Genomic DNA, 27893 nt, shown 5'->3' with positions numbered 1-27893 from the left:
TTACACTAGTAGGTTAGCTAAAGAGTAATTATAAATGGAGCAACTGTGTATAATAAGAAAATAATTATCCAAAAAATAAAGATAATTTTTTAAAATAGTTTAAATTATACAGATAATATAAAATTCTTTGCGCTATAGTGTGTGTATATATATATATTAATTTAATATAGTGTATATAAATCACATCCTAATTTAGAATAAGTAAAGTATTTGGCGTTGTCTCTTTCTTTCCATTTTGATAATATACCACAATTTGGGGCTGAGAAAAGAGCAAATTTGCACCTATTACCCTTTCAGCTAGGTTGTTCTTCCACATACACACATCAGATTTGGGACTTCCCCTTTTTAGCTTCACTTCTATATTTCCTCATACCTGCAACCAAAAAGCTTCTGAGTTTTTTTGCCAAATTTGTAAGTCCTCATTGCTCCTCCAATATACACTAATTAAGCCTTTCAATTTGATTTTCATATTTTTTGTACAAAATTCTTTCTTCATATAAACTCTCTCTTTCTTCATCTATTGGAACAACTGTCCTTTATCTTCTTCCTTATACTTGCACAAATATATATGTATATATCTTTTCTTGTTTTGAATTCTAATTTGGCACTAACATCTTCTTCTTTATATTCGGGTGATTTTTATATCTTCTACAAAAGGGAGATATGGTGAGAGGAAAAACTCAGATGAGGCGTATAGAAAACGCAACAAGCAGGCAAGTTACTTTCTCTAAACGCAGAAATGGTTTGCTAAAGAAAGCATTTGAGCTTTCAGTACTATGTGATGCGGAGGTTGGATTAGTTATATTTTCTCCAAGAGGAAAGCTCTATGAATTTGCCAGCTCTAGGTACCCACTATCTCTTTCTTACTTTCTGTGGTTTTAATTAATTATTTGTGTCCAGTTTTTCCCTTCATTTTCCATCAGAAGTCCAACATCTTGATTGAGTTTAAGTCCCAATTATTTGTTTATAGTCATCAAGTGTGATTTTCTTGCTTCTTTTCATCAGATCTCATCTTCGTACCTATAAAATAGGGACGAGGGGTCTGACCTCCGACATTTATTATGGGCTATAATATAGGAGAGTTGTTTATATGACGTACAACTTAATTAAAATGACTCTATGAACATCTTATTCACGAAGAGAACCTTCCCCTAAGCATATATTATTGCTTCTACAAGCTAGGCACTGTCCATCTACCTAGCAACTTAACCCTAATTAAGAGATTCTTGTTGAATGGCATTTTATGATCACCCTAAAATAAACTTATATTCAATTTTTCTTTGTAAGTTTTGTTCACGTCATGCGATAACCAAAAAAATGAAATAATATCAACTTCTTAGCACAAAAGTTTTAATTGAGTTAAACTTGTCATGATAAGAAGACAACTCAAGGAATATTAGTACTAGAGTTATATAAATCATGTTTGTAATTACTTATTTTGGGTTTGTTATTTCAGTTGTTGAAGTAAAATTATGCATCGTCATCCTATACGTGGTATAAAATTTAAATATTTCGTTAAAAGTACAGTCAGTCAGAGTCATTCTTTCCCATAAACTTGATAAAATAGGCATTAGTCAGTTGACAAAAAATAATAAAGCAAGGTATGATTCACGGACAAAGTTAAAAGTAAACTGAGTTTCTTGATTTGTTTAGAGTTGTAAAGAGATATAATGTGAACTTCAAAGCGAAGACTGGGAGCCAGTTGTCAAGTTAGTACTTGATTTCATGCTCGCTGTCTTGCTCAGGAAGGCCATACTCTTGGGCTGTTTCCTTTGTAACAAACCTTGAGAATCTTTTGGGCAGATATGTACCATGTGTTCTCGAAAAATGTTAGTACTATGTTTGTCAATAAGATACTTCCATTTAAATAGATCGACATGCTCTATGAATATTTATATAATCAATCTCTAACTTACTTTATATTGAAACGTTGTTGTCAATAAAATCCTTCATATTCTTTGTTTATCTTTGGTGTGTGGATATCCATGTATTTCATGCTAGGTTGTTTGAACTTTCCAAAAATTATTGTTGCACTCGTGTCGAATTCTCCAAAAAATATACTATTTTGGAGGATCCTATATGCCACAATATTTTTAAAGAGTTCGTGCAACATATCTGTCATGTACTTTATTCAAAGAATCAATTTTATATGTCTCAAGAAACCCCTCCAAATTAGCCATGCTTCCATTACTACTAAAGGAAATTAGAAACCAGATCAGGTAGTTCTTGTTATGTTTCAGCTAAATCATGTATTGGTTGCCATATTTCATCTAGGTGATATTGAAATACTGTCATTTACCAAACTCTTTTTTCGTTTAATTAGTCCACATAGTCACAAAAGAAAGCTAACTAAGTTAGATTTCTATCTATATGCAGTTATGCACAAACGTCTATTTTTATAGTAATTTTCAATTTTACTGCTATCCACTGACATGGTCATAACTGAATTCGTATGTTATTAGGTCACCTAAGTGGCAGATTTTTTTAGCTAAGTTAGCCTCCTCTAGTGAAACCGTACCTTCTACTACTCTTTTCAACAACTTCTTAAAAAGGTGAAGGGTCATCTTCAACTAGACAAATGGCAACTTACTAATATTAGAAGAAGATACGACTAAAGTAATTTCTTTGTAAGTTGAATTCACAGTTAGCAATGGAAGAGTTGTATAGCTATAGGCCTTTCTCTTCCAACATATTTTGAAGATTGATTCATCGGTCTCGTCTCTTTCGGAGGTTAAGGTCCATGTCCCCTCCTTTTTGTAATCTTTTGCATGTGAATAGATATAGTAAAGGTCGAGCCTAACCTCCAATACCAATGGCACAAGCCTTGGTGATGACTTAATTAAAAAGAATAAGAAAAGGTCACCTAAAACATAACGAGAACTGTCTGTAAAAGGTAAGATCAGTATCACTGAAAAATAAGGCAGGTTACCTGCTACGACAAATTAAAATACTTTCATAGAATAAAGATTCTTTGCACTTGCTCTATATATAAGTTACATCCTTACTTGTTTATCAGATTTGTTTTGACTGTCTCATAAACTCAGAAATGGATGATATATGGACCACTACGGCAACTTATATTGTTCAATGCTGCACCAAGTACTTTTGAACACTTTGAACTGTTGTGTAGAGTCCGTGGACATAACCTAGTGCTCAAACATTCAAGTACACTCTCTTCATAACCTAATGCACGAATATTCCAGTATATGACTCCTCCACTTCCAATTACACATTCCTTAATGCCTTACAACATGATTGATACTTGTGTTACAACTTAATTTAGAACAATGATCCAATTACACATTCCTTAATGCCTTACTACATGATTGGTACTTGTGTCACAACTTAATTTAAACCATTGAATCCTTAGTTGTCATTGTTAAATTTAATTTAATACTGAATTGTCCAATGATTCCATCTTTAGATTGGACATTGGTTTCGAGGCTTCCTTGAAATTAAATATTCTTCTATTTTGCTCCAAACTTCTAGTTCATGAGACGATAATTGTCAGGATCATGTAAGAAGACCAATTACCTTTTCCACAACCGGCATGAGACTTCTAACACTTATCCCTTTATATCTTCTTTTCTTTCTTTATTCCTATATATAGTTTTTCCTACTATTGATCCTTGGGGTTAATCTTCCTCTTTCTTAATCCTCATCATTTTTCTAAGTTTGAAATATTTTCGTATAGTATCTTTGCACGAACTGGTTGGCTTACTTAATGTTCATGATTAATATAGAGATTTTAGATAGAGTATAGAGAAGTGCTTTCCTCATATATGATGAATAACAAATGTGACAATTCCCTTTACATTTAAAAGTATAAGTAGTAGTGAAGTGTTGAATACAATAACTTCATCAGGAGGTGACCACAGACCACATCAACTTGAAGACGCAATGTCATTGAGATAGAAGCAAGAGATATGAAAATCTAAGACAAATAAACACTTAAAAAAGACATAATTCGGAATACAATTACGAGATGATTTAGCCAAATTAGTGCGACCTGCCATGTTCAAAAGTTGGTCTTCCATTCAGCTAATCTTGTATTAATATCAACAACTGAAAGTCCTTATGAGTTGGTCTCTTACAGAAGATAAGGAAGCCCAGGTACTTACTAAACTCTTGATTACTCTAAACCCCCTCCTAAACTAGTACGTTTATAGCAGTTACCTACTTAAATTATTTGGTGTCTCCAAAATCTCCCTTAACTATATTCACCTTTATATTAAAAATTAAAAAAATATGTAAGATAACTCGTCCAACGGCACAAAGGAGATGAAATTATACAGAGAAATGGCCTCATTGGCCGTGTCTAATGGTTAGCTAGTGTTAACCTTTTTTATAAATTCAATTTTTCTATTTTCTCTCTATTTTCATTATGTATAGCTTTCTTCTTCATTTTTTTTTAATCTTTCTTCTTCCTTTCTCCTTAAGGATTTCATATTGAAATTTTTTTCTTATCTTCATTTAGGTCTTCTTCTTTCAACACAATTTAGTCACCAAAAGCCTATTATTTTTACCAAACCCTAACTGAAAGTTTTACCAAACCTTACATTTTTAATCCCAAAGCTAGTATTTAATTAAAATTTTCAGTGAAATCGAAGGTTAATGGGAAAAATCCATTGTTAATAGCAAAAATTACAATTGAGACATGGTGTAGCCATTACAGGAAGAGATGAAAGAAATTCTCTTTTTTTTTTTAACAAGTGACCGTGTGTTTATCCCTTCACACTCTTTCTTTTTTTAACCCCCAAACATTTACCCATTTAATTATTTTTGATTATTAGTTAAAATTCTTAATCAAATTGACATTTAGATTATACTATCACGCTTTCCGTTAAATAATTGACAAGTTTTAAAAAAATATATAAAGGTATATATTTAAGGGAGGTTTTGGGGACACCAGATAGTTTAAGTAACTGACAAAAACATATTAGTATAGGGGGTTTTAGGATATTCGCTCAAATTTTTATTGTTGCATTTGTCATCAACTTCCAATTATTGATTGATGCACTTCTCACCAATATCCTTGATTAAATTTTCTTTAGAGGTTTTCTCTCCAATATCCTTGATTAAATTTTCTCACCAATATCCTTGATTAAAAGAGTTTCTTCTTTATTGTGCCATATTTGCATGCTCTTTTTTAAACCTACAATTTTTTTTACTTATGTCCAGATCTTTTACAATTAAACACTTGGGTCGTTTACCTTTATGCCAATAAACCTTCTCAGCCTGATTCTTTTTCTTGCATATACAGCAAAGGTTTCGGTTGATTCATTTGGCGTCATCTCAACAAATGACTTTTCACTTGTTTTCTCATCTCTACTGGTCCACCTTTTCTCAATAGTTCGCCAAGCGTTATTAAATTTCATTAACAGAAATTAATATTTTAGAGATCTTTGGAATCCTCAAGTGAAAACATCTTACACAAATTTCTCAAGCAAACCCACAAGAATTTTTTCAATAATTCCATTGTTTGGAACCTTTCACTAAATAGCCTAATTTTGTAGACAATTGTTGTGGGTTTGCCAACATAATCCCTTGATCCCTTCCGATTCTTTATTTTTTTGAATCTCAAATTCTCTTTTAAGGTTCAAAACTTTCAAAAACCTTGAATGCTTATAATATCAATTTGAAAGAAACCATGACCTTCACTCATAATCTCATACATCTCGGCACAAACATAAATTCCAACACACAAAATGGGTAGTACGTAGCCTTCAATAAAAGTTCAAGTGACATGTTTTATTCGATTTTCAAACTTGCATAGTAATGAAAATAATCTTCAAAAGTAACCTCCCATGCCCATAGTCCATGCGACCACTCATGTGGCGTTTTAAGATCTATGAATAAAGAAACAAATAGATACTAATATAGCTAATGGTACAAAAGGTTACACCTTTCCTCATCAAGTGTGTAGGAATTTTCAAAGGGGCTTGAATAGTCACCGTTACCTTTAGGGTTGGCTTGGAAAGTCACGTGCAATTACTTGACGGTGTAATTGCCAATATAGTAATTTCACACTTTGTAATTAGTAATTACAATGACCTGTTTATTTGTCAGAACACAATTACAGTATAATTTTCACTGTTATGTTTGGTTAGACAAGTGTAATTATATAATTAAATAAATATTTTTTAAATTAATGACGAGCGCAAAGCACAACATGAAATTGATGCTTGCTAGTCAAAGATAGTATAACTAGTTTAATTATTGTCTCCATAATGCTTGAATTTAAATAGTATTTAAGTAATTTCTGGTTTAACGCTATTCAGGATGCATGATTAACACTTTGATTAGAATGAATATGAATTAAAATAAACTATTAAAACTAAAACAATTAACAATTGATCACAGAAAACTAGAGAGTAGAGCAATGGGTTATTATCAAGACGAAGAATAAATGTTTTACCATGATAGGTGCAAGACTGCTATCCTAAATTTGACATTGTTATATTTCACTCTTAAGGTTATATCGCTTCTCACGAATTCAATAGCTAATTAGCTTATACTTCTGATTCAGGTTCCTGTCTCGATTAAATCTAAATCTTCCAAATAAACCAATGTGAAGTGTGGTGAAACTTGCAAGAATCTATTGGTAGGAATGATCTAAGAGAAACTTCTCGTGAATATTTCTTTATCTTAATTTAAACGGTAACTCAAAAAGCTCTCTCGATTACTTCAAAGAATCGCCAAAATAAACTAAGGCATACACTGCAATAATATCCAATAAGATATTCCTCTTTCAATTAAACACTATAAAGAATAAAATCACAACTAATATCAAAGCTCCTCCAATAAATTCATGCAACTAAATAGTAGTCGAATCGATAAACAGTCGAATCGATAAACAATAATCAAGTCACCAAATCATATAAAACCCTAAGATAAACTACTCCATAGATATGGAGAAAGTCATCACAAATAGTGTTAAAGAATAAGAAAAGATTAATTTGGTATTACAATCCAAACTCGCGTATTGAATTGGTAGAAGAAAGATGAAATCTTGTGTCTTGAAACCTCCAATGCTTTCCAAAAGTGTCACGATCCGAAATTTCTACCTTCGAGACCGTGATGGCGCCTAACATTTTACTCACTAGGCAAGTCAACGTTAGAGTAATTCTTAAGCCAATTTTTAAACAATTCAAGTAAATAAACCAATTAAACTAAAATGAATCTAAAATGAAGTACGAAATGGCATAATAACCAGCATATCTAAGTACAATCCCGGATCTGGAGTCATAAGTACACGAGCTTCTAGAGGTTCTACAAATATAGTCTGAAATAAATACAACCGTTTCGAATAAAATGAATAGTAAATGAGGAAAAAGGAAGAGGACTTCACGGTCTACGGACTCTAGCAGATCTACCTCGAGTCTCCAATGTGCTAATCTGAGCTGATGCACCTCACGTACAGTTGGGATCAGTACCAAGCACAAGAAGTGTAGAGTGTAGTATGAGTACAACCGACCCAATGTACTCCGTAAGTGTCGAGCCTAACCTCGAAGAGGTAGTGACGAGACTATAACAGGACACTCACATAATTTAACCTGTACAAACATAGATATATGTACCAAAATTATAAATAGAGATTTAGTATGGACAGATGGGAGGGGGCATGCGAAAGGGGAACAAGATACGATAACTACAACCGGGATGACAATATAAGACAGTCAAATAAATCATCAACTAATGAAAATGGATAAAGATAATGAATAAAGACGTCACATCACCCATCGTGCTTTTACTCTTAACCTCACTATGAAACAATAATAATGGCACGACATCACCATCGTACTTTTACTCTCTACCTCTCCATAAAATGATAAATACGGCACGACATCACCCTTCGTGCTTTAACTCTCTTCCTAATTATGTATTAATCAATAAATGAAGCAATAAACGGCACGACATCACCCTTCGTGCTTTAACACTCTCCCTTACCATGTATTAATGAATATAAAAATTTGGGAGATAGAATAAGCAAGAATAAACCTTACATCAATAATGGTTCCAAGATACCAAATCTCAACTTCCAAAAATACTCAACCATCACAAATAGTTCATAAATGTGGAAAGAACGATCAAGTAAGTAATAAACTAATCTAAGCATAGATATCATAATTAAAGAAGGCAATAAATTACAAGGAAACAAATGTCACCCGCATGCTTTATCCCAATAACAATGTGTAAGTACTCGTCACCTCATATATATATTGTACCCACACATTTAAAGACATAGAAAATAGGCGATCAAGTCTTAATCCCTCAAGTCAAGGTTAACCACGATACTTACCTCACTCCGAAGTCAACCCAGAGCTCTATCGAGACCTTTCCTCTAGAATCCGCCTCCAAAACAATCGTATCTAACCACAATCGACTCAATAACGTCAAATAATGCTAAGGGAGTCAATTACAATACATAAAGTTAGGATTTTTATACATTTTTGCAAAACTCAAAAAGGTCAACTCCGTACCCTCTTGGTCAAAATTCAAGATTTGGACAAAAATTTATTTACCCATTCACCCCGGAGCTCGAATATATAATTAGTTTCGGAATTCGACCCCAAATTGAAATCTAAATCCTGAATTTGCAAAAACCCTCAATTCTTCCTAGATCCCTAGTGTTCTACCATAGAAGAACAAAGATAAGACTAGGAATTTGTGGGTGATGTTAGAAATGGAAGAAAATAAGTTAAAGTATACTAACCTATGAATTGGTGATCACTTTTCTCTTCAAAATCGCCTTAGGCCGAGCTCAAATGGAAATATGGTGAAAAATGGGTGAAATCCCATTTTTTAAAAATTTAAATGACTAGGCGTCAGGTGTTCATCACGATCGCGAGACACCTGACGCGTTCGCCAAGGCACTGTCCGATTGGCCTACGCGATCGCGAGTTACTCCACGCGTTCGCATAGGCTTAGCCAGCCTCACCTCCGCATTCGCGTAGAGTAAACGCATCTCCCAGCCCCCGCCTCTCTAAAGCTATGCCTTCGCGTTGGTGTTCGCGAAGGGCACTCCCCTCACTACTCCGCGTTCACGTCCATAACCTTGCGTTCGTACTGAGTAAAACCACCCACTGTCCTAACTAGCCTTCGCGATCACGAAGAAGGAAATACCAGAAACCAGCAGAAGCTAAAAACTAGCTTTTTTAAGTTTTAAAACTTTGGTAGCCTATCCGAAACTCACCCGATCCCTTGGGGCTCCAAACCAAATATGCACACAAGTCCCAAAATACTATATGGACTCGCTCGCACGATCAAAACACAAAAATAACACATAGAACTATGAATCGGACGCCAAAACGAATGAAATTTTTAATAAAATTTAAGAACTTTCATTTTAACAACTGAGCATCTGAATCACGTCAAATTAACTCCGTTTTGCATTAAATTTTGCAGACAAGTCATAAATATAGCAATGAACCTATACCAAGCTCCGAAATAAAAATCCGGACCCGGTAGCGACGAAGTCAAACTTCGGTCAAATTTATAAGTTCTTTAAACCTTTAATCTTCATATTATCAACAAATTACGATAAATCAAGCTAGGGACCTCCGAATTTGATTTCGGACATACGTCCAAGTCCCAAATCGCGATACAGACCTACTGAGACTGTCAATATATGGATCCGGATACGTTTGATCAAAATATTGACCGAAGTCAATTCAAATAAATTTTAAGGCACGAATTCACATTTTTAATCAATTTTTCATACAAAAGCCTTTTGGAAAAAGACATGGATTGTGCACGCAAATTGAGAAAGGCTAAAAGAAGCTATTTGAAGTTTCGAAATACAGAATTAAGGGTTAAAGCTTTAGATAACCTATCAGATCATCACAAAAAGCTCCAAAGGTTAAAAGTCCTCTCAAAAACGTGTTTCTAATATATTTATACCAAGTTGGAATGTGCCTGGATCAAACTACCCTCTTTGACCCGACATGGGAAAACTTAAAATTTTTTTACGCTTTATGCGTCGCATAGTGCTACGCGCTCTGCGTCGCATAGTGCTACACGCTCTGCATCGCATTAGTGTATTTTGCTCGGTTGTAAACTCTCTGAACTTAGCTTGTCTGACAAACTTCTGTACTAATGCGTCGCACCTTGCTACGTGCCCTTCGTTGCATTAGTGTATTTTCATGTCAGACCTAAAAAATCCAAGTCTCCGAACTTCTCGAACGTCTGACAAACTTATGCACTAATGCGATGCTCTATGCCACGCCTTATGCGACACACTAAAACATTTTTCTCTATCCCATACACTTTCTTCCAGCTTTTGGATGCAACGCCGATTCACGAACACCGGATATGGTCCCAGATGATCAATTGAAGCTTTTATTCAGACTTCGAAGCTACATGTTTCATTATGGCGGCCCTGATATAAGTCTTGAACATACAAATCACATTATAAGTATAAATTTCTACTGAGACCAAAATTCATGCTTCTAGCCTATCATCAATTAACCTATCAATATATATATATTATTATTATTACTTAACCTTTAAATTTATAAGTAAGTATCTTCCAGATAAATAATATTATTACTTAAATTAATTAATTAAAATTATAATAATAATTTAATTTTTGTACTAACTCATTAATGTGTGATAAATACATGCATATATCAAGAAAAACTAAATATTATTTATCATTAGATATTTAAATTATATTTTTAAGAAATAAAAGCATTAGATAATTATAAATTGATAAGTAATATCGGAAAGAGTTATCAGTATCTTTACTATCTTTCAAATAAATAATATTTTAACTTAAAATAATTAACAACTTTTTTAATTATGAATTAAATTTTTTAGCAACTTAAATGAGTAAAATATTAAATGCATACTTTATTGTACTTTTTAAATTACAAAGGATAAATATGAATTTAAGAGGTATTTTTTAAATAGCTATTTCATACTAAGGAGTAGAAAACAGAGCTAGTAAATACGAAATTGTGTATAGCAACTAAGAAAAAAAAAAATAGATAAGAAAGAGAGGTTGCAAAATTATATGGAAGCACGCCATAAGTAACACGTTGGAAGGTTAAAAAATGAGAATAAGAGAAATAAAAAAGAAATATTATAAAAAGAATACGTACTTAATATATTCGAAAAATAAAAATAATAAAAGATCAGAAGAGTTACATTACCTTATAATTATAGGGTGTAATCACCACTAATTCTCACCTCCTTTTTGAGAATTAGAAAGTGTAATTACACCTAATTTCATGCTCACCAAGTAATTACTCAGCCAGACAAACATGTTAAACTTTGTAATTATACCCAATTAGACTCAAATAAAACTCCTAGATGGTTTTCCAAACATGATCTTAATTTGCATCCAAATTAAAAATCAAGAAAATATAATTGCTCCTGGCCAGTTTTATAAGAAGCGCGGGTATGAAACGAAACGTTATGCTTAAGCCTCGAAGCATTCTGCTTAAGCTTATGGATCTTTAATTTTTAATATTTTATATATTAATATAACAAAAATAATATTAAAAAGATAAACAACAACAACGTACCCACTATAATCCCACAAGTGGAGTCTGAAGAGGATAATGTATCAAACTTTACCCCTATCTGAAGAGGTAGAAAGACTGTTTCCGATAGACTTTCGGCTCAAAAGGAGGTGGAAAGGAAGAGAAGAAGAAGAAGAAGAAGAAGAAAGACGATAAGGAAAAAGAGGAGAAAAAGTAGCATCAGATCGTAACAATCAGGAAGCAACAATTTTCAATAAAAGGGAGAAAGAGTAGCACCAAATAGCAACAGTTTCCAGTAGCAATTTTCAAAAACAATGGACGTGGTTGCTAAGTACCAAATATAATAACTAACTAAAGGGAAGTACTTTCAACCAACAACTAGGATATTAATAGTACTATTGTTAACCTAAGAAAAACTCATAACTACCTATCAACACACTACCTTAATTCTCGATCTCCACATCTTCCTATTGCTAGTCATATCCTCGGTTAGGTGAAGCACCGACATGTCCTACCTAATTACCTCTCCCCAATACCTTTTAGCCTACTCATGCCCTTCCTCAAGCCTGTTATGGTCAACCTTTCACACCTCCTGACCGGGATATTTATGTCTCTCCTTCTCACATGCCCAAACCATCGCAACCTCGATTCCGCAACTTGGCTTCCACAGATGGCACTCCCACATTGTTTCTAATAACTTCATTCCTGATGTTGTCTTTCCTGGTATGTCCACACATCCATCTCAATATCCTCATTTCATCTACGCTCATCTTCTGGACATGTAGCTTTTTGACGGGCCAACACTTAGCTCCATGCAATATAGTCGGTCTAACCACCACCCTGTAGAATTCGCCCTTAAGTCTAGGCGGCACGTTCTTATCACATAAAACCCCCGAAGCTAGCCTCCATCTCATCCAACCTGCTCCAATGCGGTGAGTAGCATACTCGTCAATCTCCCCCTTGCCTTGGATTATAGACCCAAGATACTTGAAACTATCTCTTTTGGGAATAACTTGAGTATCAATTTTTACTTTCACTTCTTCTTCATGCCTCTCATCACTGAACTTGCACTTCAAGTATTCAGTTTTCGACCTGCTCAACTTGAAATCTTTGGACTCCAGCGTTTACCTCCAAGCTTCCAACCTAGCGTTAATACCTCCTCGCGTCTCGTCAATTAGAAAATTATAGAAATTTGAAGAAAATATAGAAGAAGTGAAATGTACATAGAAGTAGTTCATCTTAAAACGCTAATTTGAATAAGCAATTGACTAAAAAACTAATCAAAATTGTTTCATGACAAAAGCTAATAAGACTTTTGGAAAAAAATGAGTATAAATTTATAAACTAAAGTGAAATAGCAAAATAACTTGAAAAGAAAGAAAAGCAAAAAAGAAATTTACAATCAGAAGCATTAAAACAGAGCAAATTGTTGAGGATGATGAGTTTTTACTTTATAGTATTGCAAATTGATAAGTTTTTCCTTTATGCAGTAGAAGACAAAGAGAAAGAGTAAAAATTAGGGCTAAGAATAAAAAATCTTTTGACTTTTAAGTATTTAAGCTTTTTAGCATGTAATAACAATTTGACTTTTGTGTTTCTTTGGTATTAAATTAAGAACTTATTTAGAAATTTTAATTCTAGTTTGGAAAGGTTCTCGGCTTACGTCATAAAATAAAAACTCGTCCAACACCTAGGCATACGCCCAGAACAATAGAGCTTACGCCTCGCAATACTTTTGCTCCCGAATTGCTTCGGTGCATCTTTACTAGCCCCTCCGGGAAGGGTGGAGGGGGAGGGGGGAATGTGGCTTGCCCCAAAAACGTCTTTTAGAACACTGCTCCAGACATGTCAGTGCAAATGCTATAATTTGTCCAAACTAGCTGACTCCGCAGCACATATAGAGGGCACATAAACAGTTGAGGTTGACCCTAAATCATATGAGAACTAGAAAGTATATCAGTCACTCTAGGTCATAGTTCAGATTATGTCCTTGTATTTTACCTGTGTCAATAAAAAATATCAACATTCTTTTCAACAAATAGGGAATTTACTCGGCATTTGTTTAACTATATTGAAGCTTTACAAAGTGGCAGAAGATCTCCATACGTGGATGCAGTCGTATATTCATATGATTGTTGAGTTGCAAGTCGATGAAAGTTTACTTTTATTTTCATTTAGACGATTGTTACTAAAGTTACTTATCAATATGAAAAGCTTGACATTTTTAGCAGATTATTAAGTTTGCTTATACTAGTTTGGATATCTAAATATCCAAATTCTTTTCTTTTTCAGAGTTCCAAATATATCCATTGGTTAAGAAATTTTCTGTATTTTATAAAAGACTACCTAATTAATAATTTGTGCTTCGACTTATAAGGAGGAGTTCCATACAAAAGAGTATTGTTTTAGTAATTAAAAAAAACGTATTCTTATAGTATAATTTTAATTTTTAAGTGAGAATGGATCCTAGTCCAAGTGGGATTCGGTAACATCAATCAAATATACTGGCATGAATCCCAGTCCAAATAGGGTTGGGTAACATCTATCGGATGTTTATATAAAGCTCCAATACCTCAAGAGCCAAATCTACAAGCCCAAAACCCTAGCAACAATTGATTGACGGAACCGAAATTCCATTAGCCCGCCAATACTCTCTTCCTCCGTTGAATTTGTTGTGATTTCCTTCTCCTGAAAAGATATGGGGTCTGAATTAAGCAAGTGGGTTTCAGACAAATTAATGTCTCTGCTGGGTTACTCACAGCCTACAGTTGTTACTTATGTACTTAATCTTTCTAAGCAAGCTTCATCAGCTGGTGATCTAATAAATCATCTTGTAGATATGGGAATGTCTTCCTCCGACGAAATACAGGTGTTTGCTCAAGAAATTTTTGCTAGTGTTGAGCGTATGACGACAGGGCCAAATCTTTATTTACACAAGAAAAGGAGGCTGCTGTTGAAGTTTGGCAAAATGCCAAAGTCCCACATTGGTTGGGAGTTAAGTTTGGAGGGGATTTTTCCCCTATAAAAGAAGGCCTAATGTTTAGGATTGAAAGACACCTCTCATTTGCCTTCTCATCTGTTTAAGGCATTTGTATCTTCTCTCTTTAGTATTATTTCACTTGTATTTTTGGAGTGGAATAAAATATTTGGTTGTATCCGAGGAGTAGGCAAAATTAGCCGAACCTCGTAAATTCTGGTGTTCCCTTTATTGTTGTTTTATTGTCTTATTTATTATTTGGTGGCTGTCATAATTTTTGGTATAGTAGTTGTGACTTATTCACACTATATACATTTGGCTTCCGCAACAATTGGTATCAGAGCCAAGGTACTGTCTAAGTATGCTCTGTGGTTGCAGCATAGTCTGATCTTCCACATCAGAAAAGATTTATCTTGGTAACTGAGTCAAGGTTCTGTCTGAGTATGCTCTGTGGTTGCAGCTTAGTCTGATCTTCCACACCAGAAAGGAAATAATCTTGATTTGTGTCGTCAGCTATTAAATAATATTTGTGTCAAAGATGGGAGACAATAAACAAGAAGAATCTACATCAAGTGTCAACAATACGTCATCATTGGCATCTTCGCTTATGACAAGAATTGTGTCAAATGCGAAATTTGCGGTCGAAATATTTGACGGGTCCGGACATTTTGGGATGTGGCAAGGCGAGGTTCTAGATGTCCTTTTTCAACAAGGGCTAGATCTGGCCATTGAAGAAAAGAAACCAGATGTTATTGGAGAAGAAGATTGGAGAATTATCAACCGTGTTGCTTGCGGTACCATTCGATCCTACCTTGCTAGAGAGCAGAAATATCCATACACAAAGGAAACTTCTGCAAGTAAATTATGGAAAGCACTGGAGGATAAATTTTTGAAGAAAAACAGTCAAAATAAATTGTACATGAAGAAGAGACTGTTTCACTTCACCTATGTTCCTGGTACCACGATGAATGAACATATCACCAGTTTCAATAAGTTGGTTACAGATTTGCAAAATATGGATACAACTTATGATGATGGTGACTTGGCCTTGATGTTGTTGGCGTCACTTCCTGATGAGTACGAGCACCTTGAAACTACTCTACTCCATGGAAATGACGAAGTTTCTCTCAGAGAAGTTTGTTCGGCTTTGTACAGCTATGAACAAAGAAAGCGAGAAAAACAGAAGGGCGGAGAAGGAGAAGCACTATTTGTGAGGGGTCGTCCTCAAAATCAAACGAGGACAAAGAAGGAAAGATCCAAGTCAAGATCCAGACCCAGCAAAGATGAATGTGCCTTTTGTCGAGAAAAGGGCACTGGAAGAAAGACTGTCCGAAGTTGAAGAATAAGGCCAAACATAACAATGGAAAGGCCATTATGGATTCAAATGTAGCTGATTGTGATGATTCAGACTTCTCATTAGTTACAACAGAGTCATCAACATCATCAGACATATGGTTGATGGACTCGGCTTGTAGCTATCATATGTGTCCCAACAGGGACTGGTTCATGGAATTTCAAGAAGGAGAATATGGAGTCATCCACACAGCGGATAACAGCCCTCTTACCTCATATGGCATTGGTTCAATACGATTAAGGAACCATGATGGAATGATCAGAACATTGATAGATGTTCGATATGTACCGGATTTGAAGAAGAATCTCATCTCTGTGGGAGCCCTAGAATCAAAAGGGTTCAAAATCATTGCAGAAAATGGAGTGATGAGAGTATGCTCCGGTGCACTAGTGGTAATGAAGGCTAATCGGAAGAATAATAATATGTACCGCTATCGTGGCAGTACAGTTATTGGGACAGCGACAGTAACATCCAGTGACGACAAAGAGGCAGAAGCAACCAAGCTATGGCACATGCGCTTGGGACATGCTGGAGGAAAATCCTTGAAAACTCTATCAGATCAAGGATTGTTAAAAGGAGTAAAGGCTTGCAACTTGGAGTTTTGTGAGCATTGTGTTAAAGGGAAACAGACAAGGGTTAAATTTGATACAGCCATCCATAATACTAAAGGCATTTTGGATTATGTACACTCTGATGTTTGGGGTCCTTCCAAAACACCTTCATTGAGTGGGAAGCACTATTTTGTAACCTTTGTTGATGATTTTTCCCGAAGAGTATGGGTGTATACAATGAAGAGCAAAGATGAAGTGTTGAGAATTTTTCTCAAATGGAAGACGATGGTGGAAAATCAGACAGGCAGGAGAATCAAGTGTATTCGCACAGACAATGGAGGTGAATACAAAAATGATCATTTCAATAAGGTCTGTGAAAATGATGGCATCATCCGACACTTCACTGTTAGACATACACCACAACAGAATGGAGTGGCAGAACGTATGAACCGGACCTTGCTGGAGAAGGTACGGTGTATGTTGTCCAATGCTGGCTTGGGCAAAGAATTTTGGGCTGAGGCAATTACATATGCATGCCACCTCATTAATCGTCTACCATCTGCTGCTATTGATGGCAAAACACCATTTGAAAAATGGTACGGAAAACCTGCTGTAGATTATAACTCTTTGCACGTGTTTGGCTCAACTGCATATTATCATGTGACGGAGTCAAAATTGGATCCAAGGGCAAAGAAGGCTATTTTTATGGGAATTACTTCTGGAGTCAAAGGATATCGCTTATGGTGTCCTATGACAAAGAAAGTAATATTCAGCAGAGATGTTACCTTTGATGAATTTGCTATGGTAAATAAGGTAACAGAAGATACCAAACAAAATGAAGGTGCTTCTAAGCAGGTGGAGTTTGAGGGAAAATTTATTTTTCCTACACAAGAAGCAGAGGAGGAAACAAATGAAGATTACCCTCTGGAAGGAGAGCCAGTAGAGGAGATTCCAACTCAGGAATCTCAACAACAACTTGAATCAATAGCAACCAGCAGGCCAAAAAGAACAATAACGAAACCTGTTCGTCTCATAGAGACGGTTGCTTGTGCAACCTCAATTGTAGCTGATGATGTTCCTACTACTTATAAAGACGCTGTCCAAAGTTCAGAAGAAGATAAGTGGAGGATTTCCATGAATGATGAAATACAGTCCCTTCATCAGAATCATACATGGAGATTGGCCAATCTCCCGAAGGGAAAGAAAGCAATTGGGTGCAAATGGGTATTTGCAAAGAAAGAAGGATTTCCTAACCAATTAGATGTTCGCTACAAAGCAAGATTGGTGGCCAAAGGATATGCTCAAAAGGAGGGAATTGATTACAATGAAGTGTTTTCTCCAGTTGTAAAACATTCCTCCATTAGAATTATGTTGGCTTTGGTAGCACAATTGGATTTGGAACTAGTTCAGATGGATGTAAAAACTGCGTTTTTACATGGAAACTTGGAGGAGGAAATCTACATGACTCAGCCAGAAGGATTCAAAGTTGCTGGAAAAGAAAATATGGTGTGCAAACTTGAAAAATCGTTGTACGGATTGAAACAATCTTCTAGACAATGGTACAAGCGATTTGACGAGTTTATGTTGCGGCAAGGGTACAAGAGAAGCAAATACGATCATTGTGTGTATTTGCACAAGCTTAAAGATGGTTCCTTTGTATATCTTCTCCTATATGTTGATGATATGTTGATAACTTCCAAGAATTTGGAAGAAATTGATAAGTTGAAGATTCAACTGAAGAAGGAGTTCGAGATGAAGGATTTGGGTGAGGCAAAGAAAATTCTTGGCATGGAGATAATTAGAGATAGACGTTCAAAGAAACTCTGTTTATCTCAAAAGGAATATTTGAAGAGAGTACTTCAACGTTTTGGCATAGATGACAAGACTAAGCCAGTTAGTACTCCACTTGCTTCCCATTTTAAGCTAAGTACTACTATGTCGCCAATGGATGAAGCTGAACGAGAGTATATGTCAAAGGTACCATACGCAAATGTTGTTGGTAGCTTGATGTATGCAATGGTTTGCACAAGGCCTGACATTTCACAAGCTGTTGGAGTTATTAGCAGATATATGCACAATCCAGGGAAGGAGCATTGGCAAGCTGTGAAGTGGATTCTACGGTATATTCATAATACTGTAGATGTCGGGTTAGTTTTTGAGCAGGAAGACAATCAGTCTGTAGTTGGATATTGTGACTCAGATTTTGCGGGTGATATGGACAAACGAAGATCAACTACTGGTTATGTGTTTACTTTTGCAAAGGCACCAGTTAGTTGGAAGTCTACTTTGCAGTCAACAGTTGCTTTGTCTACAACAGAGGCAGAGTACATGGCTATTACAGATGCTGTGAAAGAGGCAATTTGGCTTCAAGGATTGCTAAAGGAGCTTGGTGTTGAACAAAAAGGTATCACAATTTTTTGTGATAGTCAAAGTGCTATTCAATTAGCGAAGAACCAAGTTTATCATGCAAGGACGAAGCACATTGATGTTCGGTATCATTTCGTACGAGAAATCATAGAAGAAGGTGGAGTCACGGTGAAGAAAATTCATACTACAGAGAATCCTGCTGATATGCTGACAAAGGTGGTGACTGCGGTCAAGTTTCAACATTGTTTGGATTTGATCAACATTGTTGAACACTGAAGATTGAAGATGAAGACACAACCAAAATTTGTTATTGAGAGAGAATTGAAAATGTGGAATTTTGCCAAGGTGGAGATTTGTTGAAGTTTGGCAAAATGCCAAAGTCCCACATTGGTTGGGAGTTAAGTTTGGAGGGAATTTTTCCCCTATAAAAGAAGGCCTAATGTTTAGGATTGACACACACCTCTCATTTGCCTTCTCATCTGTTTAAGGCATTTGTATCTTCTCTCTTTAGTATTATTTCACTTGTATTTTTGGAGTGGAATAAAATATTTGGTTGTGTCCGAGGAGTAGGCAAAATTAGCCGAACCTCGTAAATTCTGGTGTTCCCTTTATTGTTGTTTTATTGTCTTATTTATTATTTGGTGGCTGTCATAATTTTTGGTATAGTAGTTGTGACTTATTCACACTATATACATTTGGCTTCCGCAACAGCTGCTATGTTGGCGAGGAAGCAAAAGACCTACGCACTTTTAGAGGCTGATGATGATGACAACAATGTTGGCGCAGAAAGTAATTCTAGGAAAGAGGATACCCGTAAAAAGAAATTCAGGAGGATTGTTGAGACCCATGAAGACGAAGATGATGACGAGGTAGTTAGGAATGTGGAGGGTGAAAGACGCGTTAGGAGACGAACTTCCCAAGAGCAAGATGACAGTGACAAGTTTGAGTCAGAAGAGGAAGAAATACTTCGGGACCAAAGAGAGAGGGAAGAGTTGGAACGACATAACAAAGAGCGAGATGCTGCAGCGACTAGAAAGTTGGCAGAGCCAAAATTAACAAGGAAGGAGGAAGAAGAGGGCATCAGGAGGTCTGATGCGTTAGAGCGAAATGACGTTGCTGTTGCGGAAGCCAAATGTATAGAGTGTGAATAAGTCACAACTACTATACCAAAAATTATGACAACCACCAAATAATAAATAAGACAATAAAGCAATAATAAAGGGAACACCAGAATTTACGAGGTTCGGCTAATTTTGCCTACTCCTCGGACACAACCAAATATTTTATTCCACTCCAAAAATACAAGTGAAATAATACTAAAGAGAGAAGATACAAATGCCTTAAACAGATGAGAAGGCAAATGAGAGGTGTGTTTCAATCCTAAACATTAGGCCTTCTTTTATAGGGGAAAAATCCCCCCAAACTTAACTCCCAACCAATGTGGGACTTTGGCATTTTGCCAAACTTCAACAAATCTCCACCTTGGCAAAATTCCACATTTTCAATTCTCTCTCAATAACAAATTTTGGTTGTGTCTTCATCTTCAATCTTCAGTGTTCAACAATGTTGATCAAATCCAAACAATGTTGAAACTTGACCGCAGTCACCACCTTTGTCAGCATATCAGCAGGATTCTCTGTAGTATGAATTTTCTTCACCGTGACTCCACCTTCTTCTATGATTTCTCGTACGAAATGATACCGAACATCAATGTGCTTCGTCCTTGCATGATAAACTTGGTTCTTCGCTAATTGAATAGCACTTTGACTATCACAAAAAATTGTGATACCTTTTTGTTCAACACCAAGCTCCTTTAGCAATCCTTGAAGCCAAATTGCCTCTTTCACAGCATCTGTAATAGCCATGTACTCTGCCTCTGTTGTAGACAAAGCAACTGTTGACTGCAAAGTAGACTTCCAACTAACTGGTGCCTTTGCAAAAGTAAACACATAACCAGTAGTTGATCTTCGTTTGTCCATATCACCCGCAAAATCTGAGTCACAATATCCAACTACAAACTGATTGTCTTCCTGCTCAAAAACTAACCCGACATCTACAGTATTATGAATATACCGTATAATCCACTTCACAGCTTGCCAATGCTCCTTCCCTGGATTGTGCATATATCTGCTAATAACTCCAACAGCTTGTGAAATGTCAGGCCTTGTGCAAACCATTGCATACATCAAGCTACCAACAGCATTTGCGTATGGTACCTTTGACATATACTCTCGTTCAGCTTCATCCATTGGCGACATAGTAGTACTTAGCTTAAAATGGGAAGCAAGTTGGAGTACTAACTGGCTTAGTCTTGTCATCTATGCCAAAACGTTGAAGTACTCTCTTCAAATATTCCTTTTGAGATAAACAGAGTTTCTTTGAACGTCTATCTCTAATTATCTCCATGCCAAGAATTTTCTTTGCCTCACTCAAATCCTTCATCTCGAACTCCTTCTTCAGTTGAATCTTCAACTTATCAATTTCTTCCGAATTCTTGGAAGCTATCAACATATCATCAACATATAGGAGAAGATATACAAAGGAACCATCTTTAAGCTTGCGCAAATACACACAATGATCGTATTTGCTTCTCTTGTACCCTTGCTGCAACATAAACTCGTCAAATCGCTTGTACCATTGTCTAGAAGATTGTTTCAATCCGTACAACGATTTTTCAAGTTTGCACACCATATTTTCTTTTCCAGCAACTTTGAATCCTTCTGGCTGAGTCATGTAGATTTCCTCCTCCAAGTTTCCATGTAAAAACGCAGTTTTTACATCCATCTGAACTAGTTCCAAATCCAATTGTGCTACCAAAGCCAACATAATTCTAATGGAGGAATGTTTTACAACTGGAGAAAACACTTCATTGTAATCAATTCTCTCCTTTTGAGCATATCCTTTGGCCACCAATCTTGCTTTGTAGCGAACATCTACTTGGTTAGGAAATCCTTCCTTCTTTGCAAATACCCATTTGCACCCAATTGCTTTCTTTCCCTTCGGGAGATTGGCCAATCTCCATGTATGATTCTGATGAAGGGACTGTATTTCATCATTCATGGCAATCCTCCACTTATCTTCTTCTGAACTTTGGACAGCGTCTTTATAAGTAGTAGGAACATCATCAGCTACAATTGAGGTTGCACAAGCAACCGTCTCTATGAGACGAACAGGTTTCGTTATTGTTCTTTTTGGCCTGCTGGTTGCTATTGATTCAAGTTGTTGTTGAGATTCCTGAGTTGGAATTTCCTCTACTGGCTCTCCTTCCAGAGGGTAATCTTCATTTGTTTCCTCCTCTGCTTCTTGTGTAGGAAAAATAAATTTTCCCTCAAACTCCACCTGCTTAGAAGCACCTTCATTTTGTTTGGTATCTTCTGTTACCTTATTTACCATAGCAAATTCATCAAAGGTAACATCTCTGCTGAATATTACTTTCTTTGTCATAGGGCACCATAAGCGATATCCTTTGACTCCAGAAGTAATTCCCATAAAAATAGCCTTCTTTGCCCTTGGATCCAATTTTGACTCCGTTACATGATAATATGCAGTTGAGCCAAACACGTGCAAAGAGTTATAATCTACAGCAGGTTTTCCGTACCATTTTTCAAATGGTGTTTTGCCATCAATAGCAGCAGATGGTAGACGATTAATGAGGTGACATGCATATGTAATTGCCTCAGCCCAAAATTCTTTGCCCAAGCCAGCATTGGACAACATACACCGTACCTTCTCCAGCAAGGTCCGGTTCATACGTTCTGCCACTCCATTCTGTTGTGGTGTATGTCTAACAGTGAAGTGTCGGACGATGCCATCATTTTCACAGACCTTATTGAAATGATCATTTTTGTATTCACCTCCATTGTCTGTGCGAATACACTTGATCCTCCTGCCTGTTTGATTCTCCACCATCGTCTTCCATTTGAGAAAAATTCCCAGCACTTCATCTTTATTTTTCATTGTATACACCCACACTCTTCGAGAAAAATCATCAACAAAGGTTACAAAATAGTGCTTCCCACCCAATGAAGGTGTTTTGGAAGGACCCCAAACATCAGAGTGTACATAATCCAAAATGCCTTTAGTATTATGGATCGCTGTACCAAATTTAACCCTTGTCTGTTTCCCTTTGACACAATGCTCACAAAACTCCAAGTTGCAAGCCTTTACTCCTTTTAACAATCCTTGATCTGATAGAGTTTTCAAGGATTTTCCTCCAGCATATCCCAAGCGCATGTGCCATAGCTTGGTTGCTTCTGCCTCTTTGTCGTCACTGGATGTTACTGTCGCTGTCCCAATAACTGTACTGCCACGATAGCGGTACATATTATTATTCTTCCGATTAGCCTTCATTACCACTAGTGCACCGGAGCATACTCTCATCACTCCATTTTCTGCAATGATTTTGAACCCTTTTGATTCTAGGGCTCCCACAGAGATGAGATTCTTCTTCAAATCCGGTACATATCGAACATCTATCAATGTTCTGATCATTCCATCATGGTTCCTTAATCGTATTGAACCAATGCCATATGAGGTAAGAGGGCTGTTATCCGCTGTGTGGATGACTCCATATTCTCCTTCTTGAAATTCCATGAACCAGTCCCTGTTGGGACACATATGATAGCTACAAGCCGATTCCATCAACCATATGTCTGATGATGTTGATGACTCTGTTGTAACTAATGAGAAGTCTGAATCATCACAATCAGCTACATTTGAATCCATAATGGCCTTTCCATTGTTATGTTTGGCCTTATTCTTCAACTTCGAACAGTCTTTCTTCCAGTGCCCTTTTTCTCGACAATAGGCACATTCATCTTTGCTGGGTCTGGATCTTGACTTGGATCTTCCCTTCTTTGTCCTCGTTTGATTTTGAGGACGACCCCTCACAAATAGTGCTTCTCCTTCTCCGCCCTTCTGTTTTTCTCGCTTTCTTTGTTCATAGCTGTACAAAGCCGAACAAACTTCTCTGAGAGAAACTTCGTCATTTCCATGGAGTAGAGTAGTTTCAAGGTGCTCGTACTCATCAGGAAGTGACGCCAACAACATCAAGGCCAAGTCACCATCATCATAAGTTGTATCCATATTTTGCAAATCTGTAACCAACTTATTGAAACTGGTGATATGTTCATTCATCGTGGTACCAGGAACATAGGTGAAGTGAAACAGTCTCTTCTTCATGTACAATTTATTTTGACTGTTTTTCTTCAAAAATTTATCCTCCAGTGCTTTCCATAATTTACTTGCAGAAGTTTCCTTTGTGTATGGATATTTCTGCTCTCTAGCAAGGTAGGATCGAATGGTACCGCAAGCAACACGGTTGATAATTCTCCAATTTTCTTCTCCAATAACATCTGGTTTCTTTTCTTCAATGGCCAGATCTAGCCCTTGTTGAAAAAGGACATCTAGAACCTCGCCTTGCCACATCCCAAAATGTCCGGACCCGTCAAATATTTCGACCGCAAATTTCGCATTTGACACAATTCTTGTCATAAGCGAAGATGCCAATGATGACGTATTGTTGACACTTGATGTAGATTCTTCTTGTTTATTGTCTCCCATCTTTGACACAAATATTATTTAATAGCTGACGACACAAATCAAGATTATTTCCTTTCTGGTGTGGAAGATCAGACTAAGCTGCAACCACAGAGCATACTCAGACAGAACCTTGACTCAGTTACCAAGATAAATCTTTTCTGATGTGGAAGATCAGACTATGCTGCAACCACAGAGCATACTTAGACAGTACCTTGGCTCTGATACCAATTGTTGCGGAAGCCAAATGTATAGAGTGTGAATAAGTCACAACTACTATACCAAAAATTATGACAACCACCAAATAATAAATAAGACAATAAAGCAATAATAAAGGGAACACCAGAATTTACGAGGTTCGGCTAATTTTGCCTACTCCTCGGACACAACCAAATATTTTATTCCACTCCAAAAATACAAGTGAAATAATACTAAAGAGAGAAGATACAAATGCCTTAAACAGATGAGAAGGCAAATGAGAGGTGTGTTTCAATCCTAAACATTAGGCCTTCTTTTATAGGGGAAAAATCCCCCCCAAACTTAACTCCCAACCAATGTGGGACTTTGGCATTTTGCCAAACTTCAACAGTTGCAACTTTAAGGAAACTCTCCAGAAAAGAATACTTAAAGAAAAGGGAGCAGAAGAAGGTAGAGGAACTCACAAACGAAATAGAAGATGATCAATATTTGTTTGACAAAGTGAAGTTGACAGAAGTAGAGCAATGTGAACTGAGATATAAACAACAAATATATGAACAAGTTAAGAAGCGATCAGAAGATACTGATGTCATGGGCGAGTACAAGATGCCTGATGCCTATGATGTTGAAGGTGGTGTAAATCAGAAAAAGAGATTTTCAGTTGCAAAGCTACGTTACAGGGATCCAGATGTTGCTGAAAAGATGAACTCTTTTTCGGAATAAGAAGCATGGGAAGAACATCAGATTGCGAAGGCAACACTTACATTTGGATCGAAAAACAGAACGCCAAGATCCGAGGACTATAAATTTGTGTTCGAAGATCAAATTGAGTTCATTGAAGCATCAGTAATGGATGGTGTTAATGTTGAACAGTAGCCTCCCATTGAGTTAAGAGAAAAATCTACGGCTAAATTGGCATTAGAAAAACTTCAGGAGGACAGGAAGATTCTGCCCATTTACCCCTACAGGGATGATTTGCTCAAAGATGTTAATGATCATCAAGTTCTTGTTATTGTCGGAGAAACGGGTTCTGGCAAAACTACACAGATACCGCAGTATCTACACGAGGCGGGATATACCAAGCGTGGGAAGATTGGATGTACTCAACCTCGCCGAGTTGCTGCAATGAGTGTTGCTGCGCGTGTTTCTGATGAATTAGGAGTCAAACTTGGTCACGAGGTTGGCTACTCTATTCGTTTTGAAGACTGCACTTCTGAAAAAACGATTCTGAAATATATGACTGATGGGATGTTGTTACGGGAATTCGTTGGAGAACCTGACCTAGCAAGCTATAGTGTAATCATGCTTGACGAGGCTCACGAAAGAACACTATCAACTGACATTTTGTTTGGGTTGGTTAAGGATATTGCTCGATTTCGGCCTGACTTAAAGTTGCTTATATCAAGTGCGACACTAGATGCAGAGAAGTTCAGTGATTATTTTGACTGTGCTCCAATTTTCAAAATTCCTGGAAGGCGGTTTCCAGTCGATATACACTACACGTAAGCACCAGAGGCCGATTACTTGAATGCAGCAGTAGTCACTGCTCTTCAGATCCATGTAACTCAACCACCTGGTGATGGTGATATCTTAATCTTTTTGACTGGGCAGGAGGAGATTGAAACAGCGGAGGAGATTATTAAGCACCGGATAAAGGGTTTGGGGACAAAAATTCATGAGCTGATAATCTGCCCAATATACCCAAACCTGCCAACTGAATTACAAGCCAAGATATTTGAGCCAGGGGCTCGCAAGGTTGTTCTAGCTACAAATATTGCTGAAACATCATTGACGATTGATGGGATCAAATATGTTATTGATCCAGGATTTTCTAAGATAAAGTCTTACAACCCTCAGACCGGAATGGAGTCATTAATGGTCACTCCTATATCGAAGGCCTCTGCAAACCAGAGAGCTGGTCGATCTGGAAGAACAGGTCCTGGAAAATGCTTTCGATTATACACTGCATATAACTACATGAATGATTTGGAAGATAACACAGTCCCTGAAATACAAAGGACCAACCTTGCAAATGTGGTGCTTTGTCTCAAGAGCCTTGGGATTATTAACTTGGTGAATTTTGACTTCATGGATCCCCCATCGGCAGAAGCTATACTTAAAGCACTGGAACTGCTCTTTGCACTTGGTGCCCTTAATAAGCTTGGCGAGTTAACAAAAATAGGTAGAAGAATGGCCGAGTTTCCCCTAGATCCCATGCTATCCAAGATGATTGTTGCCTCTGAAAAGTACAAGTGCTCTGATGAAATAATAAGTATTGCTGCAATGCTTTCTGTGGGGAATTCAATCTTCTATCGTCCAAAGGACAAACAAGTCCACGCAGACAATGCACGGATGAATTTTCATATGGGCAACGTGGGAGATCATATCGCTCTGCTAAATGTTTACAATTCCTGGAAGGAAACAAACTTTTCACTAGAGTGGTGCTATGAAAACTACATTCAGGTTAGAAGCATGAAGAGAGCTAGGGATATCGAGATCAGTTGGAAGGCCTGCTAGAAAAAGTGGAAATTGAGTTGACTTCAAATGTTACTAACCGGGAAGCTATAAAGAGGTCTATAGCATCAGGATTTTTCCCACACTCAACAAGACTGCAAAAAAACGGATTTTATCGAACTGTTAAACATCCCCAGACTGTTTACATTCACCCCAGATCTGGTTTAGCACAGGGGCTTCCTAGATGGGTTGTCTACCACGAGCTGGTCCTGACGACTAAGGAGTACATTCGGCAGGTTACTGAACTGAAACCAGAATGGCTTGTAGAAATAGCTCCTCACTACTATCAGTTGAAAGATGTTGAAGACTCCTGCTCAAAGAAAATGCCTCGCGGAAGTGGCCATGCATCTTAGGATCACCTCCTACTTTTGCAAAGATCACGGTGGCTTATGCTAGGATTTGGAAATTTGCCCATTATACTGCTCGGTAGGAGGATTCTGCTAATTGAAGAAGCCCATAGACATTAACTGAGACAATTAGATAGCTGCATATAGGATTTTGTAGATTCTTCATTTTATTGGATTTTTGTAGATTTACAGCTGTAATTCTTTGTACATGCCTCTTTCTGATGCATTATATTGCACGTTAGCACGAGGAAGTGCAACTGTCTAATTAATGAAATGTGAAAAAAAGTAGTAGGTCCAGTGAGTCTTGTGTTAAACGCTGGCAATTTAATACATACTTGTTTGCCCACACTCCAAAGTCTTCTGTACTAGATAAATTGCCAAAGCTGAATGATCACATAGAGGTCTATTCTTATGCTATTTGCCTGTGGATTCATCCACTACCTGAGAGTCCAAGAGTTGCTTATGTTCTTATTAGAATACTTGTCATTCAAAATTCTTTATGCTATTAGCCTGTGTGTTTATTATTAAAAAAAGAAAAAGAAAAAAGGACTAATAGGG

At 36.7% G+C, this 27893-nt stretch overlaps 1 protein-coding gene and 1 pseudogene across 4 annotated transcripts in view; both read left to right on the top strand.

Moving 5' to 3' along the window:
* The first annotated feature begins 229 nt into the window (after positions 1–229).
* The window catches only part of LOC107818776 (MADS-box protein SOC1-like), a 29125-nt gene continuing 1461 nt past the window's right edge, over positions 230–27893 (top strand). For 3 of the 4 annotated variants that reach the window (XM_075256747.1, XM_075256745.1, XM_075256746.1), the window contains exons 1-2: positions 230–411; positions 658–845. In XM_075256747.1, coding sequence (XP_075112848.1) covers positions 664–845 — 182 coding nt within the window. In that variant the 5' untranslated portion in view covers positions 230–411; positions 658–663. 4 annotated transcript variants of the gene reach the window in all.
* Positions 13533–27889, top strand: LOC142161893 (pre-mRNA-splicing factor ATP-dependent RNA helicase DEAH1-like; annotated as a pseudogene).

This window comes from Nicotiana tabacum, chromosome 7, assembly GCF_000715075.1.
Source record: "Nicotiana tabacum cultivar K326 chromosome 7, ASM71507v2, whole genome shotgun sequence".
NCBI classification, from domain to species: domain Eukaryota; kingdom Viridiplantae; phylum Streptophyta; class Magnoliopsida; order Solanales; family Solanaceae; genus Nicotiana; species Nicotiana tabacum.
Note: the sequence above shows the minus strand (reverse complement) of the source record. Positions and strands in the feature narration are given on the sequence as shown.